Source organism: Nerophis ophidion, linkage group LG19 (genome assembly GCF_033978795.1).
Source record: "Nerophis ophidion isolate RoL-2023_Sa linkage group LG19, RoL_Noph_v1.0, whole genome shotgun sequence".
Taxonomy (NCBI): Eukaryota; Metazoa; Chordata; class Actinopteri; order Syngnathiformes; family Syngnathidae; genus Nerophis; species Nerophis ophidion.
The window spans coordinates 19,058,895-19,079,482 of record NC_084629.1 but is presented as its reverse complement, the minus strand read 5'-3'; the positions used below and the strand labels follow the sequence as shown (position 1 = coordinate 19,079,482).

Here is a 20,588-nt window from a genome sequence, read left to right as displayed (position 1 = left end):
TGTTGACAAACATTTCTATGTTACAGTCGTTTATAAAAAATACCAAATTAGATCTCTTCTATAGAGAATGGGGACATCTCAATACCTTTGTTTCTCAGCCAATTGCTGATCTCCACCCAAAACACACTCTCACATTCCACAAACAGTTGATTGACATCCTCTACAGTTCCACATATAAAACAGTCCATCCATCCATCCATTTTCTAACGCTTGTCCCTTCCAGGGTCGCGGGGAGTCGCTGGAGCCTATCTCAGCTGCATTTCGGGCGGAAGGTGGTGTACTCCCTGGACAAGTCGCCACCTCATTGCAGGGCCAACACAGATAGACAGACAACATTCCCACTCACATTCACACACTAGGGCCAATTTAGTGTTGCCAATCAACCTATCCCCAGGTCCATCCATCCATCCATCCATTTTCTGCCGCTTATTCCCGTTCGGGGTCGCGGGTGGCGCTGGCGCCTATCTCAGCTACAATCGGGCGGAAGGCGGGGTACACCCTGGACAAGTCGCCACCTCATCGCAGGGCCAACACAGATAGACAGACAACATTCACACTCACATTCACACACTAGGGCCAATTTTTTTAGTGTTGCCAATCAACCTATCCCCAGGTGCATGTCTTTGGAAGTATCCCCAGGTCCTTAATGTTAAATTTAAGTTTCAAAAAATACTTTGAAGGGTATATTCTATAAATTATTTTGAATTGTATTTCTTTCATTTTGGGAAGAATTGGGTATATAAAGCTCTGTGCCTGGCTCACCTGCACTGGCTTCCTGTGCACTTAAGATGTGACTTTAAGGTTTTACTACTTACATATAAAATACTACACGGTCTAGCACCAGCCTATCTTGCCGATTGTATTGTACCATATGTCCCGGCAAGAAATCTGCGTTAAAAGGACTCCGGCTTATTAGTGATTCCCAGAGCCCCAAAAATGTCTGCGGGCTATAGCCCGCATATGTGGTCCTCTCCAAGGTTTCTCATAGTCATCATGGTCGATGTCCCACTGAGGTGAGTTTTTCCTTGCCCTTATGTGGGCCCTACCGAGGATGTCATTGTGGTTTGTGTAGCCCTTTGAGGCACTTGTGATTTAGGGCTATATAAATAAACATTGATTGATTAAATATTTGCACTACTGATGAAACACTCATTGTTTACAGCCATATCCTTTTTAAAAATAACAGGAACTATATATTATTGTCATTTTAGAAGGTAGACATATTTATGTTGCACTTTACTGTTTTTGTCTTCTTTTTGTCTACGCATGGGAGAGTGCGAAACAAAATTTCGATTCCTTTGTATGTTTTTACATGTAAAGAAATTGACAAAGTTGACTTAACTTGATTGATTGATTGTTCAGAGAGCGGCAGCACTTCCGTCTACTATCCTCTACTAACTTTTTTTGCGATTAATAACGTGTCCAAATTCACAAGTTTTGTTGTTGATGATGCTAAGTGTCTACAGAATAAAACACATAATGTTAGTACATCGATTGAGGAAAATAGAGGGGGGGACATATTTTATGGCAGCACAGAAATATGCTGAAATATTATGTATCCCCTACTAAATTTTTTTGTAATTAATAACATGAGTCCAAATTCACAAGTTTTGTCCAATGCCAAGTCCGTACATATAATCAACTTGATGTTAGTACTGACCCTGGCAAAATATGGCCCGTGGGCCACATGCGGCCCATTAAGACTTTCAATCCGGCCTGCCGAACGTTCTACATAATTTTTTTGGACCAGGAGTGTCAAACATACGGCCCAAGGGCCAGGTCAGGCCCGAAAACAGGTTTTGTCCGGCCCGCGGGATGAGTTTGCTAAGTAGAAAAATTAACCTGAAATTTTTGAATGAAAGAAACAACTGTTCTAAATGTGTCCACTGGATGTCGCAATGGCAATTCTTTGTATCTTTGTAGATGATGCCACATATGTACAACACAAACCACAAGATGTTAGTACATCACTCGAGGAGAATTATCAAACTACATAAATGACATACTGTAATTTCATTTTGATATGATTTTTTTATCTTTATAGGTTGAAAATTAACACCAATGAGTTGACTGATGAACATTATCCTACTTTATTCAGAAAATATAAATAATGACAAATAAAGATAAATTACTTATTCGGGTGTTAACATTTAGTGGTCAATTGTATGGAATATTTACTGTACTGTGCAACGTACTAATAAAACAATCAATCAATCAAAACTCACCACACATTCAGGTAAATTGGATTTCATTCAATACTATTTCTATACTATAAAAAGAAAAAAGTCTGTGCCGTCACCTTTGTGACGCATGTGACTGCGGTTGATTGACGGGCGAATGGACGGTGTTGGCACAAGGTAATGAAAAAGCTCATGGTGTGGAGTCTTCATCTTCAAGTCAAAGAGCAAAGAAGTCATCAGGTTCCCAGTTTAGAAAAGATAGAGAAGAAGAAGGTAAAGGTAGCTATGGGTGACAGGAGGCTACTCATAAGCCTCATGCTAATACAGGCTTTCTGCAGGTATCGGCAAATCATATAATATTTGTTTGATATAGAGTTTTGTGTTCAAAGGGTACAAAAGTTCACTAAAATATGGATTTTGTCGAGGCTGGAACTCATTATTCATATTTACTTTGTTTCTTATGGAGATATTTGCTAAAATATATGATCCTTTCTATTTTCGAACACTGTTCAAGAGCCAACTAAGTTTATCCATCCATCCATCCATTTTATATCGCTTGTCCCTTTTGGGGTCACAGGGGTTGCTGGAGCCTATCTCAGCTGCATTCGGGCGGAAGGCGGGGTACACCCTGGACAAGTCGCCACCTCATCGCAGGGCCAACACAGATAGACAGACAACATTTACACACTAGGGACCATTTAGTGTTGCCAATCAATCTATCCCCAGGTGCATGTCTATAAATTAGTTAATCAATCTTTTTTTTCTTTTAAACGTCCAAACCTTCAACTCTTTGATCCCCAAATAAATCCACACTTCCTGTCTCAGACGTCATTTCCTTCCTGTGATCACCTCAGTGTCAACGGAGGAGCCCGACGAGAGAGAAGTCATTTTCACCTGCCTGCTACACCGACTGTCCATCTTGGAATAGAGCGGCGGTTCTTAATTGTTTTTTGTGAAGCCCCCCATTGGGGACATCATTTTTTTCTTTGAGAACCTGATATTTAATTCTTTTAAATGTAAAAACTGTATAATAAGTAATGTTCTCATGGTTATAAAACTTTAGAGGATATATGTATGTTTTAGCACAGGGTTGTCCAAACTTTTGGTTTTAGGGGCTGCATTGGGCTAAAAATATTTGTGTGTGTGTGTGTGTGTATACATACACACACACGTTGCTCCTGATGGGTCCTGGTTAGCGCCTTGCATGGCAGCTCCCACCATCAGTGTGTGAATGGGTGAATGTGGAAATACTGTCAAAAGCGCTTTGGGCTCCTTCATAAGGGGTAGAAAAGCGCTATACAAGTACAACCATTTACTATTTACCATATATATATATATATATATATATATATATATATATATATATATATATATATATATATATATACACACATTACATATACTGTATATAAATGATAAATGGGTTGTACTTGTATAGCGCTTTTCTACCTACAAGATACTCAAAGCGCTTTGACACTACTTCCACATTTACCCATTCACACACACATTCACACACTGATGGAGGGAGCTGCCATGCAAGGCGCTAACCAGCACGCATCAGGAGCAAGGGTGAAGTTTCTTGCTCAGGACACAACGGACATGGCGAGGTTGGTACTAAGTGGGAATTGAACTAGGGACCCTCGGGTTGCGCACGGCTACTCTCCCACGCCATCCATATCAATCCATCCATCCATCTTCTACTGCTTGTATACTGTATAATATATATATATATATATATATATATATATATATATATATATATATATATATATATATATATATATATATATATATATATATATATATTCACACTTTTATCTTCATATGTTTTATTTTAAATTGAATCCTGTCTCTATTTGATTCTTTGCTTCTTGTCTGGTTTAATAGATGTCATCGATGTTTAAACCTGACGAGTGCCTCTGTTCTGGCAACCAACCTGGCTTCGTAACTTCCATTTTTTTCTGACTACGTACAATTTTTAAAAAAATGTTTTATCTAACGCTTTTTTATTGATATCGATTACATGTCTATCGTGATATACCATAAATTCAGGACTATAAGCCGCTACTGTTTTCTTACACTTTGAACCCTGCGCCTTTTAAGACGGTGCAGAAAATTTAAGTATTTGTTTACGCTGGCGCCTTAACAAAAAAAAATAAAAACAAGCTAATAGATTTTGTTTGTGCTATGGCGCCAGATTATGGTCAAGTTTGTTTACTGCAGGTGCTGAAGTATCCTTCAACCAGTGCTTTTTTCCCACCCGTAGTCCCATTAGGTCTTCTAACTATACATAGCCATCTAATCGTATGGATTCTTCATTTATCACTCCAAGCAACATTTGTAACTTTTACAATATAACTAAAACAATTCATACTTAACAAACCGTCCCATGTCCAACACACTCCTACAGAGGTGATGGCTGTAGGAGTGTTTTCATGCATATTTGTACGTGCTATCTTACTGTAGTGAAGCGAGCGTCGTTACAATTAGCTAAAATGCTAAAACGTTTACAAGTGTTTGCGTTAGTATTATTAACTCCCAATGGCATTTTTTTGTATAGTTTCAGTTTCACAAATTCACCTAAATGTTGCCGTGGAGTTATTGAGTCTGTTTAGTTGATTGGAGAGCTAGTTCGCGCAGCAAGTGGGTCCATGACAATGACTTCTGTTTTGTTTGATCAGCCGTTTTACTGCCTTGTTACAGACACCGTTTGGAAACAATTAAGGTATGTAAATAAACATTTACAAAATATTTATGTGTAAATAACTAATTTCACAAAGTATATATATACGGCTTATAGTAAGGTGCGAATAATAAATGGAACTATTTTTTCACTGTAATTTTTGTCCATCGGCCAGATTTACAGATAACAAAGTCACAATGTGCTGCTAATGTGCAAGCTAACGACTCACCTGCTGTTGAACTTCTCAGGGTGCTTCTCTCGCATCACATGGAAGCGATGAGCGATGGACGCGTCCTGTGAGAAAAAAACAAAAAGCAAACCACGGCTTTCACCTTCACATTTTTGCATAGTTCACTTTGTCAAATGAAGTACCAAAGTTAAGAGTGGAATAAACAACATAATAATATTGATAATAAATTGAAAACATTGCCCCACCCATTCAAGTCTCGTTGTAAACTTCAGCTTTACAGATGCCACCTCTGCTTTGTAGACCGTGTGTTGATAGCACAGTTAATGGAGGTTAATTTGTATCACTATTACGAAAGGTTGTTTTTCTTACACTGAATTTATGTAACATAATTTTTTTGCTTTTGAATTTTGTGTACTGAATTTTTCCCATCAAATTATGCTGAAAATTTAATTGGGAAAAAAATCAGTGTCAAAAAAAAATGTGTAAAAAAACGTAGTTTAAAAAAAATTCAGTGTAAAAAAAATAAGTCTATAATAAATCAATGTCAATAAAAGTCAGTCTAAAAAAATCTGTGTAAAAAATATATATTTTAAAAACAATTCAGTGTATAAAAAATCTGAGTTAAAAAAATCTACTTAAAAACAGTGTAAGAAAAAATCATAGTGAAAAAACATTAAATGTATAAAAAATCAGTGTGAAAAATTCAGTGTCGAAAAATTTGCTGCTTCAAAATGCAAGACTCACTTCTGGTAAATTAAGAAATTATTCCTGTCTCAGAAGCAGCCAATGAGGTGTCAAGTTTGAAGTCTGACCTCCAGGTGTGACTTCACACACACTCGCACCTGACCACCAGGTGTGACGTTATGATCTAGTGGCTGGTTAGTTTCAAATTATAGAAATGATTCCAATTGTTAAAATCTGCACTTCAGAGTGACATACAGGTTACTATGGTAACCAGAGCAAGCGCTACGTCATGCACACAAGGCAGATGTCTACAAACCCCGTTTCCATAGGAGTTGGGAAATTGCGTTAGATGTAAATATAAACAGAATACAATTATTTGCAAATCATTTTCAACCCATATTCAGTTGAATATGCTACAAAGACAACATACTTGATGTTCAAACTGATAAAAAAAAATTTTTTGTGCAAATAATCATTAACTTTAGAATTTGATGCCAGCAACACGTGACAAAGAAGTTGGGAAAGGCGCCGATGAAAACTGATAGAGTTGAGGAATGCTCATCAAATATCTATTTGGAACATCCCACTGGTCCATCCATCCATCCATCCATCCATTTCCTACCGCTTATTCCCTTTTGGGGTTGCGGGGGGCGCTGGCGCCTATCTCAGCTACAATCGGGTGACAAGTTGCCACCTCATCACAGAGCCACATCCCACTGGTGTGCAGGCTAATTGGGAACAGGTGGGTGCCATGATTGGGTATAAAAACTGCTTCCCAAAAAAGGCTCAGTCTTTCACAAGAAAGGATGGGGCGAGGTACACCCCTTTGTCCACAACTGCGTGAGCAAATAGTCAAACAGTTTAAGAACAACGTTTCTAAAAGTGCAATTGCAAGAAATTTAGGGATTTCAACATCTACGGTCCATAATGTCATCAAAAGGTTCAGAGAATCTGGAGAAATCACTCCATATAAGCGGCATGGCCGGAAACCAACATTGAATGACCGTGACCTTCGATCCCTCAGACGGCACTGTATCAAAAACCGACATCAATCTCTAAAGGATATCACCACATGGGTTCAGGAACACTTCAGAAAACCACTGTCACTAAATAAAGTTTGTCGCTACATCTGTAAGTGCAAGTTAAAGCTCTACTGTTCAACACGTAAGCCATTTATCAACAACATCCAGAAACGCCGCCGGCTTCTCTGGGCCAGAGATCCTCTAAGATGGACTGATGCAAAGTGGAAAAGTGTTCTGTGGTCTGACGAGTCCACATTTCAAATTGTTTTTGGAAATATTCGACATCGTGTCATCCGGACCAAAGGGGAAGCGAACATTCAGACTGTTATCGACGCAAAGTTCAAAAGCCAGTATCTGTGATGGTATGGGGGTGTATTAGTGCCCAAGGCATGGCTAACTTACACATCTGTGAAGTCACCATTAATGCTAATAGGTACATACAGGTTTTGGAGCAACATATGTAGCCATCTAAGCAACGTTATCATGGATGCTCCTGCTTATTTCAGTAAGACAATGCCAAGCCACGTGTTACAACAGCGTGGCTTCTTAAAAAATGGGTGCGGGTACTTTCCTGGCCCGCCTGCAGTCCAGACCTGTCTCCCATCGAAAATGTGTGGCGCATTATGAAGCGTAAAATACGACAGCGGAGACCCTGGACTGTTGAACGACAGAAGCTCTACATAAAACAAGACTGGGAAAGAATTCCACTTTCAAAGCTTCAACAATTAGTTTCCTCAGTTCCCAAACGTTTATTGAGTGTTATTATTTGCAAAAAAAATTTAAGTTTGTGAGTTTGAACATCAAATATCTTGTCTTTGTAGTGCATTCAATTGAACATGGGTTGAACATGATTTGCAAATCATTGTGTTCTGTTTATATTTACATTTAACACAATTTCCCAACTAATATGGAAACGGGGTTTGTACAAAATAGTGCTGCAGAACAGTGGTATTACATAAATAAGTGGATGTTTTTTATCCTTTGCCTTTATTTTTCACCGTGTTTGTTGCTCCTGCTCAATTATAAAATATGTCTCAAGCAGCAGAGGAGCAACATTCGCATATTTAAAATATTCAGTCTTGCTTTTTGAAGCAGCAACCTGCACACTGATTTTTTTTTACACTTAATTTTATACAGTGAATTTTTTAACACTAAATTTTTATAAATAATGATTTTATTTTTGCACTGAATTTTTATACACTGAATTTTAAAACAATGAAAACTGAAAACAATTCCATTACAAATGGAGGTTAATTTGTGTTTTTATTACACATTTCTGTAATTGAATTTTTTGCGTTTGTATTTTGTGAACTGACATTTTTTTTAAATATCAAATTATGCTAACATGTGCATTCAATTTTCATTTTCTTTCATAATTGCATTTATCCATCCATCCATCCATTTTCTACCGCTTGTCCCTTTCAGGGTCGCGGGGGGTCGCTGGACTGAGTATAATCCGGGGCTCGGGATCTTTCTGTGTGGAGTTTGCATGTTCTCCCCGTGACTGCGTGGGTTCCCTCCGGGTACTCCGGCTTCCTCCCACTTCCAAAGACATGCACCTGGGGATAGGTTGATTGGCAACACTAAATTGGCCCTACTGTGTGAATGTGAGTGTGAATGTTGTCTGTCTATCTGTGTTGGCCCTGTGATGAGATGGCGACTTGTCCAGGGTGTACGCTGCCCTCCGCCTGGAACCCACCTGAGATAATTTCATTTAATTCACTGGAAATGATTCTTAAGTCTTAATGAATTTTGAAAAAAGCCATTTTTAAACACATAATTGTTGATCACACGTGGAGAAGCGGGACTGGCGGCCCGACAGCGAGGCAGGGCACGCCGGAGCCCGGCCCAAGATGGTGGCGAGGAGGCCTGTACGGCAAGCGAGCGGCGAGGCGGTGCCCGCTGGGAGCGAGGCCGCAATCGTGATCAGGTGCGCGGGGCGCATCTCATATCTTCGCAATGTGTAAAAGGGCAGCAGGAGAGAACAACGGGGCAGAAAGAGTTGGAGAGGCAGAAGCGGACGCTGAAAGCAAGAGACGGAGAGCCAAAAAACCGAAAAGCAAGCAGAAGAGCGAGCAAGCACGCGGAAGGCTGAAAAGTGACCCGACGAAAGACGCAGCTTTATTGAAAAAAAAAAGAAAGTCAAATTTGCTCGCAGTATTTTCAGTCCTTGGTGGTCCATGGAACCTGGACGGTTAGAGTCTGTCACAACATGTTTTTATTTAATGAAACTGACAAGACGGGTACAAGCGGCCGATATTAGTTTCCTCCGCAAGGTGGCGGTGCTCTCCCTTGGAGATAGGGTGAGAAGCTCTGCCATCCGGGGGGAACTCAAGGTAAAGCCGCTGCTCCTCCACATCGCGAGGAGCCAGGTGAGGTGGTTTGGCCATCTTGTCAGGATGCCACCCCAATGCCTCCCTAGGGAGGTGTTTAGGGCACGTCCGACCGGTAGGAGGCGGCGGGGAAGACCCAGGACATGTTGGGTAGACTATGTTTCCCGGCTGGCCTGGGAACGCCTCGGGATCCCACAGGAAGAGCTGGATGAAGTGGCTGGGGAGAGGAAAGTCTGGGCTTCCCTGCTTAGGCTGATGACCCCGCGACCCAACCTCAGATAAGCTGAAGAAGATGGATGGATGGAAACTGACAACATAAATTGATGTAAAAAAAAAAAAAATCAATGGAAAAAGTAATTTGGTTACATAAATTCAGTGTAAAGAAAAAAAGGTTTGATAAAAGACACAAATTAAAGGCCTACTGAAACCCAATACTACCGACCACGCAGTCTGATAGTTTATATATCAATGATGAAATATTAACATTGCAACACATGCCAATACGGCCTTTTTAGTTTACCAAATTGCAATTTTAAATTTCCTGCGAAGTGTCGTGTTGAAAACACCGCGTATGATGACGCGTGCGTTTGACGTCACCGGTTGTAGCGGACATTATTTTCCAGCCCGATCCAAGCTATAAGTAGTCTGCTTTAATCGCATAATTACACAGTATTCTGTACATCTGTGTTGCTGAATCTTTTGCAATTTGTCCAATTAATAAATGAGAAGTCAAAGTAGAAAGATGGAGGTGGGAAGCTTTTAGCCTTTAGCCACAAAAACACAGCCGGCGTTTCCTTGTTTAAAACTCCCAAAGATGAAGCTTTACTATGGATCAGAGCGGTCAAACGAACATGGATCCCGACAACATGTCAACCGGCAGTTTTCGGTGAGAAAATTGTGGTAATAAGTCGCCTCTTACCGGAGACATCAGCGGAGCTTCCGTCCTGCTGCAGCTGCCGTGACTTCCCTTTAGAGACTCTGGCGTCAACACACCCGTGGCCACACCCCTCCGACTTTTAGGTACTATTTAATCTCACTAAAACACTAACAACACAATAGCAGATAAGGGATTTTCCAGAATTATCCTAGTAAATGTGTCTAAAAACATCTGACTCGCTCCCACTGCAATCGCCTTTTTTTTCTTTCTAGTGCGTCACTCTAAATTTCCTCATCCACAAATCTTTCATCCTCGCTCAAGTTAATGGGGAAATTATCGCTTTCTCGGTCCGATTAGCTCTAGCTGCTGCTGGCTATGATTGTAAACAATGTGAGGATGTAAGGAGCCCTACAACCAGTGACGTCACGCGCACATCATCTGCTACTTCCGGTAAAGGCGAGGCTTTTTTATTAGCGACCAAAAGTTGCGAACTTTATCGTCAATGTTCTCTACTAAATCCGTTCAGCAAAAATATGGCAATATCGTGCAATGATCAAGTATGACACATAGAATGGACCTGCTATCCCCGTTTAAATTAGAAAATCTAATTTCAGTAGGCCTTTACCTGCATAAATATCCTATGGGACTCCTTCTGAATGAATATTTTGTCAATAACCCCCCCCCCCCCCCAAACATCCAAAATATAAACTCGACTCATACTATTATATCTATTTTTTTACAAAACAAATATGCTTTAGTCTTGTTTATTTCTAAAACAACCTCACAAAAAAAAGCACTTTCTAAAAAAAAAAAAAAAAAAAGTGGATTTACTCTTTCATGTATTTCTTTTAAAAACATGTACAAATTTGTTCTCTTCCCGTCCAATCATGTGAAACAATAGTTGTCACCTAATAAAGTGAGCTGCAAAGTAGGGAAGAGCCTCCAGGTGCTGCATGTTGTTTTTGGTTGAAGAGCACGCAAAACCAGCAATCATGTCACAAAAGTGCTCTCAGCAACATCCAACATGGCCTCCAGTCGCCATCGCGCTCCGCTCCATTGTAAACAGGAAGTGTTGATAGAGAGGACGGAAGGTGCTTGGCTTAAGCCTAAAGCCAAAGTCGGCTTGCTTTTCCCCCACCCTACCCTCGTCTCACCTTGTGAATAGTGGATATTTCAACACTATTTCTTGTGTAGTGGGTGTACTCTTCACCTTAATTTTAAAAATGTGTCCAGTCATTGATTCCTTCCAGCTGCTATAACACTCCTTCCGTCTTTGATTACCTGTGTTCACTCCCGACATAAAAGCTGACAAGCGAAATAGTCGAGTGTCAAAGTTGACTTACAGGAAAACACTGTCTCTTGTGTTTCAGTGGAGAACTGCATGCTGCATACTTCAGCTGACTATAAACTATATCTCATCTTAACATTCTATTAAATATATCTTATCTTAACTCTCTTATATAAACTATATCTTATCAAATTGAATCTTCAATAATTGGATCCTGTACATACGGAGGGACAAAAATACATACATATATAAGTACATGTGCACATACATACAATACAAAGATGTATATCTATACAGTAGTGGTCAAAAGTTTACATACACTTGTGAATAACATAATGTCATGGTTGTCTTGAGTTTCCAATAATTTCTGCAATTCTTATTTTTTTGTGATAGAGTGGTAGACGCACATGCTGATTGTCACAAAAAACATTGATAGAGTCTGGTCCTTTTATGAATCCATTATGAGTCTACTGAAAGTGTGACCAAATCTGCTGGGTCAAAGGTATACATACAGCAACATACACTATCAATTGTGGTGATATAGATAAGTTACAATCAAATCAAATTAGCTTCATGGCATGGCCTCTTAACTTCATGTGAGTGATTATGATGATGACACCTATTGACTTCAGCCCCATGTGATGCAGTCATTGAACTCGGTTACAAACGTGACGATGGGAAAGTTAAAAACTCAGCACAGATCTGAAAAAACAAATCATTGACTTGAACTAGTCAGGAAAGTCACTTGGAGCCATTTCAAAGAAGCTTAAGGTCCCAAGAGCAACTGTGCAAACACTTGTTCGTAAGTATAAAGTGCAAGGCACAGTTTTGTCTCTGCCACGACGCTAGCTATCACCTGCTGTTGAGAGAAAAATTGGTCAGGATGATCAAGAGTTAACCGAGAACCACCAATGAATTGGAAGCTGCTGGAACACAGGTGTCATTGTCCATAATCAAACATGTTTGCATTGTCATGGACTGAGAAGCTACCATGCAAGAAGGAAGCCCTTGCTCCAGAAGCGACACCTTAAGGCTCGTCTAAAGTTTACTGCTGATCACATGGACAAAGATAAAACATTCTGGAGGAAAGTTCTGTGGTCAGATGGAACAAAAATTTAGCTGTTTGGCCACTATACCCAGCAATATGTTTGGAGGAGAAAAGGTGAGGCCTTTAATCCCAGGAACTCCATTCCTACCATCAAGCATGGTGGTGGTAGTATTATGCTCTGTGCCTGTTTTGTTGCCAATGGAACTGGTGCTGTACAGAGAGTAAATGGGACAATGAAAAAGGAGAATTACCTCCAAATTCTTCAGGACAACCTAAAATCATCAGGATGGAGGTTGGGTCTTGGGCGCAGTTGGGTGTTCCCACAGGACAATGACCCCAAACACACGTCAAAAGTGGTAAAGTAATGGCTAAATCAGGCTAGAATTTAAGTTTTAGAATGGCCTTTCCAAAGTCCTGACTGAAACGTGCGGACAATGCTGAAGAAACGAATCCATGTCACATCGAATTTAGCTGTCAAAAATTCAACCAGAAGCTTGCCAGAAGCTTGTGGATGGCTACCAAAAGCGTATTTTTGCAGTGAAACTTGCCAAGGGACATGTAAGCAAATATTAACATTGCTGTATGTATACTTTTGACCCAGCAGATTTGATCACATTTCCAGTAGACCCATGATAAATTCAGAAAAGAACCAAACTTCATGAATGTTTTTTGTGAACAACAAGTATGTGCTCCAATCACTCCATCACAAAAAAATAAGAGTTGTAGAAATTATTGGAAACACAACTGTATGTAGGTACATATATACACACACACATGCACACACATGCACACACACACACACACACACACACACACACACACACACACACACACACACACACACACACACACACACACACACACACACACACGCGCATTGACTGTACAAACAAACAAACAAACATACATACATACTGCACATATGCATACATCCATCCATCCATTTTCAACCACTTGTCCCTCATACACTCATGGTCTACGGCTGAGTGGAGACACAGCACACGGTTAAAGCTTAGCCTATGTAAATACCATAAAAATCTATAAGGTTAATATAGTCTGCTTTTCTTTGTCTTTATAGATTTAACAAAAGCATTTGACACAAATAATCATATCTTAATAAACAAAGGAGAAAGGCATGGAATCAGAGGATTGGTCTTGAACTGGGTAAGAAGCTACTTAACCAACAGGAAGCAATACGGGAAGATAGGCCAACACAATTCTAATGAAGCTGAAAATATCCTGTGACGTACCTCAAGGATCAATACTGGGACCAGAATTGTTAAATCTTTATATAAACGACATTTGTAAAGTTACAAAAGACTTTAGGTTAGTATTATTTGCAGATGATACAACTGTGTTTTGTTCAGGAGAAAACACACCAAAGCTGACACAAATAACAGAATGAACAAATTAGTGAAGTGAAGTGAATTATATTTATATAGCGCTTTTTCTCTAGTGACTCAAAGTGCTTTACATAGTGAAACCCAATATCTAAGTTACATTCAAACCAGTGTGGGTGGCACTGGGAGCAGGTGGGTAAAGTGTCTTGCCCAAGGACACAACGGCAGTGACTAGGATGGCGGAAGCGGGAATCGAACCTGCAATCCTCAAGTTGCTGGCACGGCCACTCTACCAACCGAGCTAAACCGATAAAGAGATGGTTTGACAAAAACAGACTTTGAATCTCAGTTGAACTGAAATAATGCAATTTGGTAACATTAGAAGGGAAAGTCAAACAAATACAAATAAACGGAGTCGATATTTAAAGGGTAAAAGAAAACAAATTTTGGGATGTAGTAATAGATGATCAAATTACTTGGAAAGCTTGGAAAGATATATCATCTCTATCTCATATAAGAAATATGTATCATTAATTATATCTTATACAAACAATATATCCTAGAAACTATATTGCATACAAACAATGAGTCATCTTATATAAACTATATCTTATATAAAAATATGTCCTATTAACTATATCTTATACAAACAATACATTCTACAAACTGTATCTTATATTAATAATATGCATACATTCATTTTCTACCGCTTGCCCCTTTTGGGGGGGGGGGGGGTGGCGGGGGTGCTGGAGCCTATCTCAGCTGCATTCGGGCGGAAGGCGGGGTACACCCTGAACAAGTCGCCACCTCATCACAGTATTTTAACAATATGTCTTATAAAAACAATACATCCTATAAACTATATCTTATATAAACAATATGTCTTACGAAAACAATACATCCTGTTAACTCTATCTTATTAAAAAACACCCTACAATTTATATCTTATAATAACAATATGTTATATGTTATAGAAACAATATTTCCTAAAAAAAAAAGCTCCAAAAAAGTTAGCATAATAATGTTTGCATGTGTCACATATGACTCTATGGCTGTGGAATCAGAGAAAAAAGTGTCAACACAGCTGAAAAATATTATTGTCACACAATTATAATATGACTTGATTAATGCGTTAGCTGGATATGTAAGTCGACTTTAAGTTGCGCCAAGAGGAAATTGCACATGTCAGCATGTCATCGATAGCGCTTCAAGTTGCAGTGTGTGTGTGTGTGTGTGTGTGTGTGTGTGTGTGTGTTGCTGGCACTGGGTGAAGGTTAAAGGAAGTATCAGTGACAGGAAGTCCGCAGCTGCCAGGTCCAGGTTAGGTTATATGAAAAATGGATGCTAATAAAAACCACACTGAGACACCTGGCAGCTCTTCAGCATCAAGACTGCACACACGCACACACGCACACACACACACACACGCACACGCACACGCACACGCACACACACACACACACACACACACTAATTGATGCTAAAGTAGTTGTGTGTAAAACAACGTTAATTAGCTTCACTTGGGTGCAGTGTCCTGAAAATTACTTTTAAAGTTACTTGTTACTATAACAAAAATTCAATTGACTTACTTACAGAATTACTCTTAAATAAATCTAACTAATTACTAAAGAAAGTAATTAATACTTGACTTACAAAAATTGGCATTGGCGGTTTGCAGTGTTGAGCGCAGCGTGCGTGTGTGTTTAAAAGGCGGGACCTGTTGCCTAGTGACGCGTGATGTCATCAAGTGTCCCAACGGAGCTGCATACATTAGCTTGCACCATTAGCAGCAGAAGTGTTTCGGCTTTGACGCCAGCTTTTTCGAATCATTTCACCGAATTGTGTTACCTCTGGGTATTAATTCCATGGCTGTCATGTCTTCTTGTCAACAAACGGGGTATTGTTTGGATACCCCGTTTGTAACTTCAATCGTTCATTTGTCGTGCATTATTCTCACTGTGTACGTGCGTGTATGTTGTTGTCTGCTGTGTCCCAGTGTGACATTGCCTTTTCCTGTTTAAAATCAAGTTCGTTTTAGTCCGCTGCTGCTTGTTGCTTTCACTAGTAAAAAGACATTTCCTGCCTTGAACTTGATGCACCGATGACGCCGTCTTGTTGTTGACGTAAGTAAAACCACATCAAAAGGAGCGTGCCACATTACATCAAGCTGTCGCTAACGTCGTTGTCACGGACCTAAAAATAATTAATTAGATTACTTGTAATGAGTAAATAAATACTAGCAATAATAGCAAAAATAATAAAACAATAATAATAGCAAATAACGCCGTAATTACGAACACTTTGGGTGTGAAGAGAAATGTTAGTGGTGATATTAGGGACTGTTAAGTGCATGGCGAAACAACTGGGGGCGCTATAAGCACTATACCTTTAAGGCTAATCAGAAGGATGCAGAAAAAGTCATTGCAAATGTCAGAACTACCGTACATATAAGCAGTTATCATGTCTCTCAAAAAGCAAGTATTCATTGGGGTCTCTAACATTGGCATTACCGGCTGTGGCTGTAGACAACCTCCTGGTGTTGTTTCAGTGAACTCCGAGAGACGGCAGCAGCTGCACGGGAGGTATAATGAGCACCCAGCGTGCTCTTAATGCACTATAAAATGTCAGGTTGGTGTGAAAGTGGTGTGTGTTGTTTACAATCAACATTTAACCGCATCATGAAACCAACTAAATCATTTAAATAAATAAAAAATCAAAATCAGATGTTTGACACATAAGGACCTGCATCTTGTTCAGTGTAAACAATAAATATTAACAATCAACGCAAAATATGAAGAAGAACTTAAAGAACTCGTGTGTAAAATATAAAAATAGTCAATTTGTACCTTAGTCTTGGTTGTCATGGTAACACAACCTTGTTATAGTATATTACACACTCCCATTCCCACTACAGTCTTAATGATATCAACTCCTTTGGATTCAGAAGCAATCAATCGATTGTGACATAGAGTTAAAAAACACTGCTGATGTCACAAAAAGGACGACATTAAGTCATGCTACAGGCCCATATTTGCCAACCCTGAGAGCTCTGATTTCGGGAGGTGAGGAGTATATTTACAGCTAAAATTCACCAAGTCAAGTATTTCATATATATATATATATATATATATATATATATATATATATATATATATATATATATATATATATATATATATATATATATATATATATATATATATATATATATATATATATATATATATATATAAGAAATACTTGAATTTCAGTGTTCATTTATTAACACATATACACACACATTTACCATGAATTGATTAACGTGGACAAGTTGAGAAACTTATTCGGGTGTTACCATTTAGTGGTCAATTGTACGGAATATGTACTGAACTGTGCAATCTACTAATAAAAGCATCAATCAATCAATAAAACATAACACTCATCTACTCATTGTTATGGGTTGAATTGTCCATCCTTGTTATATTCTCTGTCACTATTTTTCTAACCAACTGAACACCCTCTCTGATGATGCATTGCTGTGTGGCACGCACAAAAGTGCTTTCATTAAATGCACTAGTCTGGAATCTTCCATCTTTCCCTAGCATGGCCCAAAACTGGTCAATCTTTGCTTCCTGAGGAAGATCTCCTTGTTGTGTGCGCAGTTGTGCACTGCACTCTCTAAAAGCCGTAGATGTTATTGTCACATATGCATGTACAGTAGATGGCAGTATTGTCCTATTTAAGAGTGTCACAACATTGCTGTTTACGGCAGACTGCTTTACAGTAAACGAAAACGTGACTGCTGTTGTTGTGTGTTGTTACCGCGCTGGGATGACGTTAATGAAACTGCCTAACAATAAACCCACATAACGCCCACTACAAGAAGGGACAGAGCCGCCTTTACTTCCTCCGGAGGCTAGGACCCTTCGACGTCTGTACAAAGATGTTGAAGATGTTCTACGAGTCAGTGGTGGCGGGCGCCTTCCTGTATGCCGTGGCCTGCTGGGACAGCGGGCTGAGAGTGAGGGACACAAACAGACTAGACAAGTTGGTAGAGAAGGCCAGTAACGTGGTGGGAGTGGAGCTGGACTCTCTGGCGGTGGTGTCAAGAGAGGAGAAGTGTAGCAAAACTCCTAGCCATTATGGACAACACGTCCCACCCACTACACTCGAACCTTGCGGAGAGAATGAGCACGTTCAGTGGAAGGCTCAGACTCCTTAAATGCAACACGGAACGACACAGGAGGTCCTTCATACCGACAGCCATCAGACTGTATAATGCATATGTTCCTTCTTGACAGCACTTAAATGTAGAATATATTATACTATTCATATATTGTATATTATATATAATACATGTTATATATTATTTATTATTATTATTGTCTATTGTGAGCGAACTGTGATGCTGAATTTCCCCCAGGGATCAATAAAGTAATTTCTATTCTATTCTATAAGAAACCAAGAACTCGTCCTCGATCATTCTACAGTTATAACGTCATTGGGCAGACACGCTGTTTATATTGTGGGAAAGCGGAAGTGAAAACAGGCGTTCGTCACTCAGGTCCGCATGGAGCTGGAGGGGGCGTGGCCTCCAGCTCCGCCTGAAATTTGGGGGATTTTCGGGAGGAAATTAGTCCCGGGAGCTTTTCGGGAGAGGCGCTGAATTTGGGGAGTCTCCCGGAAATTCCGGGATGGTTGGCAAGTATGAACGGGCCAAACATACTCTTGCACAGCCACGCTGTGATCCAATTAATGTCATTGTACAATAGAATGCTGCAGGGGGAGCTGTGGAGCACGTACAATTGCTTGGTCGCAATGACGCAACATTGTAATGACGTCATGTGTCCCAGCTGTAGTACCGCAAGTCGCCACATGGACTCACCCTCAAAGACTAAATATGGCTACTCAAGTCTTCAAAACGTCATGTGTTTACGTTTTGTTCCATTGGGACGCGCCCGGGGGACACGTCGCCCGTGGAGCCTCGCTGGTCGCCATGGCAACCGCACCTTCGAAAACACAACACGAGGCCGCTTTTTGCTGAGCAGATCGGACGAGCGCGGCTAATGGCCACGCGGCGGCCATGAGTCACTCGAGCGGTACTGCAGGCCGCCTAGATAGGCAGCCATCTGTCACCATGGCGCCCGCTGACACAACATGATCTGCCGCCCACGTGTGACGGTCGTGCCAAAACAAAAATGACAAAACACACGCACAGGTTGGCATGCAGCAAGTTGTGTAACGCCGTTGTGTTGCTTCTACTTGTGTTCCATACACATATCTCATGGACTTCTGGGGACATAGTTGACTAACTGACTGACTGACTGACTGACTCTCTCTCACACACACACACACACACACACACACACACACACACACACACACACACACACACACACACACACACACACACACACACACACTTGCTTATGGCTGTCCATCGATTACGATGATGACGTTGCTCCAGTAATGGGTTATTGAGGGGGGGTTCGAATATGCCATTGCATGTGGCTGTGCAGGCACATGTGGGGCAGATGTAGTCCACGTTTGAGAGGGGGGCCCCTGCAGCGCGCTGATGTCGCTGTATACGTTGTCGTTTTCTCCTCTCAGTGGTCTGCTCCTGGAGATGAGCAATGCCGGTGTGACTGCAGTTGCGCCAGGTATGGCGATCAGCAGCCAAGACTTCCAGTGCGGAAGGCTGAATAGCACAGCGCTTCAGGAGGGTTTTTATGTGGTCCTTGTAGCGTTTCCGCTGACCCCCAGGACACCTACAGCCTTCCTGGAGTTGGCCGTAGAGGATCTGTCGGGGGAGTCTCTGGGCGGGCATGCGGATTACATGCCCCACCCAGAGCAGATGTCTTTGCGCAAGGAACACTTGGATGCTGGGTGTTTGGGTCCGGTCAAAAATATCCACATGAGGGACCCTGTCCTCCCAGGTCAGACCCAGAATCCGTTGCAGGCAGCGGATGTGGTATCTCTCCAGGATTCTGACGTGCCTTTGGTAAGGGGTCCAGGCTTCCGAGCCATATAGCAGTGTGGACAGACAAACTGCTCTGTAAACAGCTGCTTTGGTGGAAACTGTCAGGTTTCTGTTCAGGAAGACCCTGGTTTTGAGCCTACCGAAGGCAGCAGACGCTAACCCAACACGGACCTGGATGTCATTATCGATGTTACAGGTGGGGGACAGGACGCTTCCGAGGTAGGTGAAGTGTTGAACGATGGTGAGCTGCTGGCCATCGATGTTGAAGACAGGCACTTCTGACTGATGGATAGAGTATTGCGCAATGATCTGTGTTTTTGAAATGTTGACCTTGAGTCCTAGGGCACTGTATGTGGATGAGACCACGTTAAGTGCACGTTGGAGAGAGTCTGGCGTGTGGGCAAGGAGAGCACAATCGTCACCATACTGAAGTGCTAGGATCTGTTGTTTTGTAATTTTAGTGAAGGCCTGGAGGCGCCGGATGTTGAAGAGACTGCCGTCTAGCCGGAACTGTATGTGGATGCCATCTGTGGTTGCCAGAGCTTTGTGTGAGAGGAGAGTGACTGCTGAGAGAAAGAGGTTGAATATAACAGGGGCTAGGACACATCCCTGCCTGACCCCGACTTTCACATTAAAAGAGGGGGATTGCTGGCCTCCAATGCGGACACAGGCTCGCATTCCATCGTGAAGTTGTCTCAGGATGTTGAGGAACTTTGGTGGAATTCCCATCCTTCCCAGTAACTCCCAGAGGAGATTCCGGTTTACGGTGTCAAATGCCTTGGACAGGTCGATGAAGGCGATGTACAGATCCTGGTGGTGTTCCCGGCACTTTTCTTGTACCTGCCTGGCTACAAAGATCATGTCAGTAGTACTCCGATCTCTTCTGAATCCACACTGTGATTCAGGCAAGATGTTCTCAGAGATGTGAGTAACTAAACGAGAGAGCATGATCCAAGCAAGGACTTTTCCAGCAACCGAGAGCAG

At 41.0% G+C, this 20,588-nt stretch overlaps 1 protein-coding gene across 2 annotated transcripts in view; it reads right to left on the bottom strand.

Annotated features, from left to right (window-relative positions):
* LOC133538112 (diacylglycerol kinase beta-like) overlaps positions 1 to 20,588 on the bottom strand; it is a 117,720-nt gene that overhangs the window by 27,270 nt on the left and 69,862 nt on the right. For both annotated transcript variants that reach the window (XM_061879432.1, XM_061879434.1), the window contains one exon: positions 5,093 to 5,157. In XM_061879432.1, the coding sequence (XP_061735416.1) occupies positions 5,093 to 5,157 (65 nt within the window). The remainder of the gene's footprint in view (positions 1 to 5,092; positions 5,158 to 20,588) is intronic.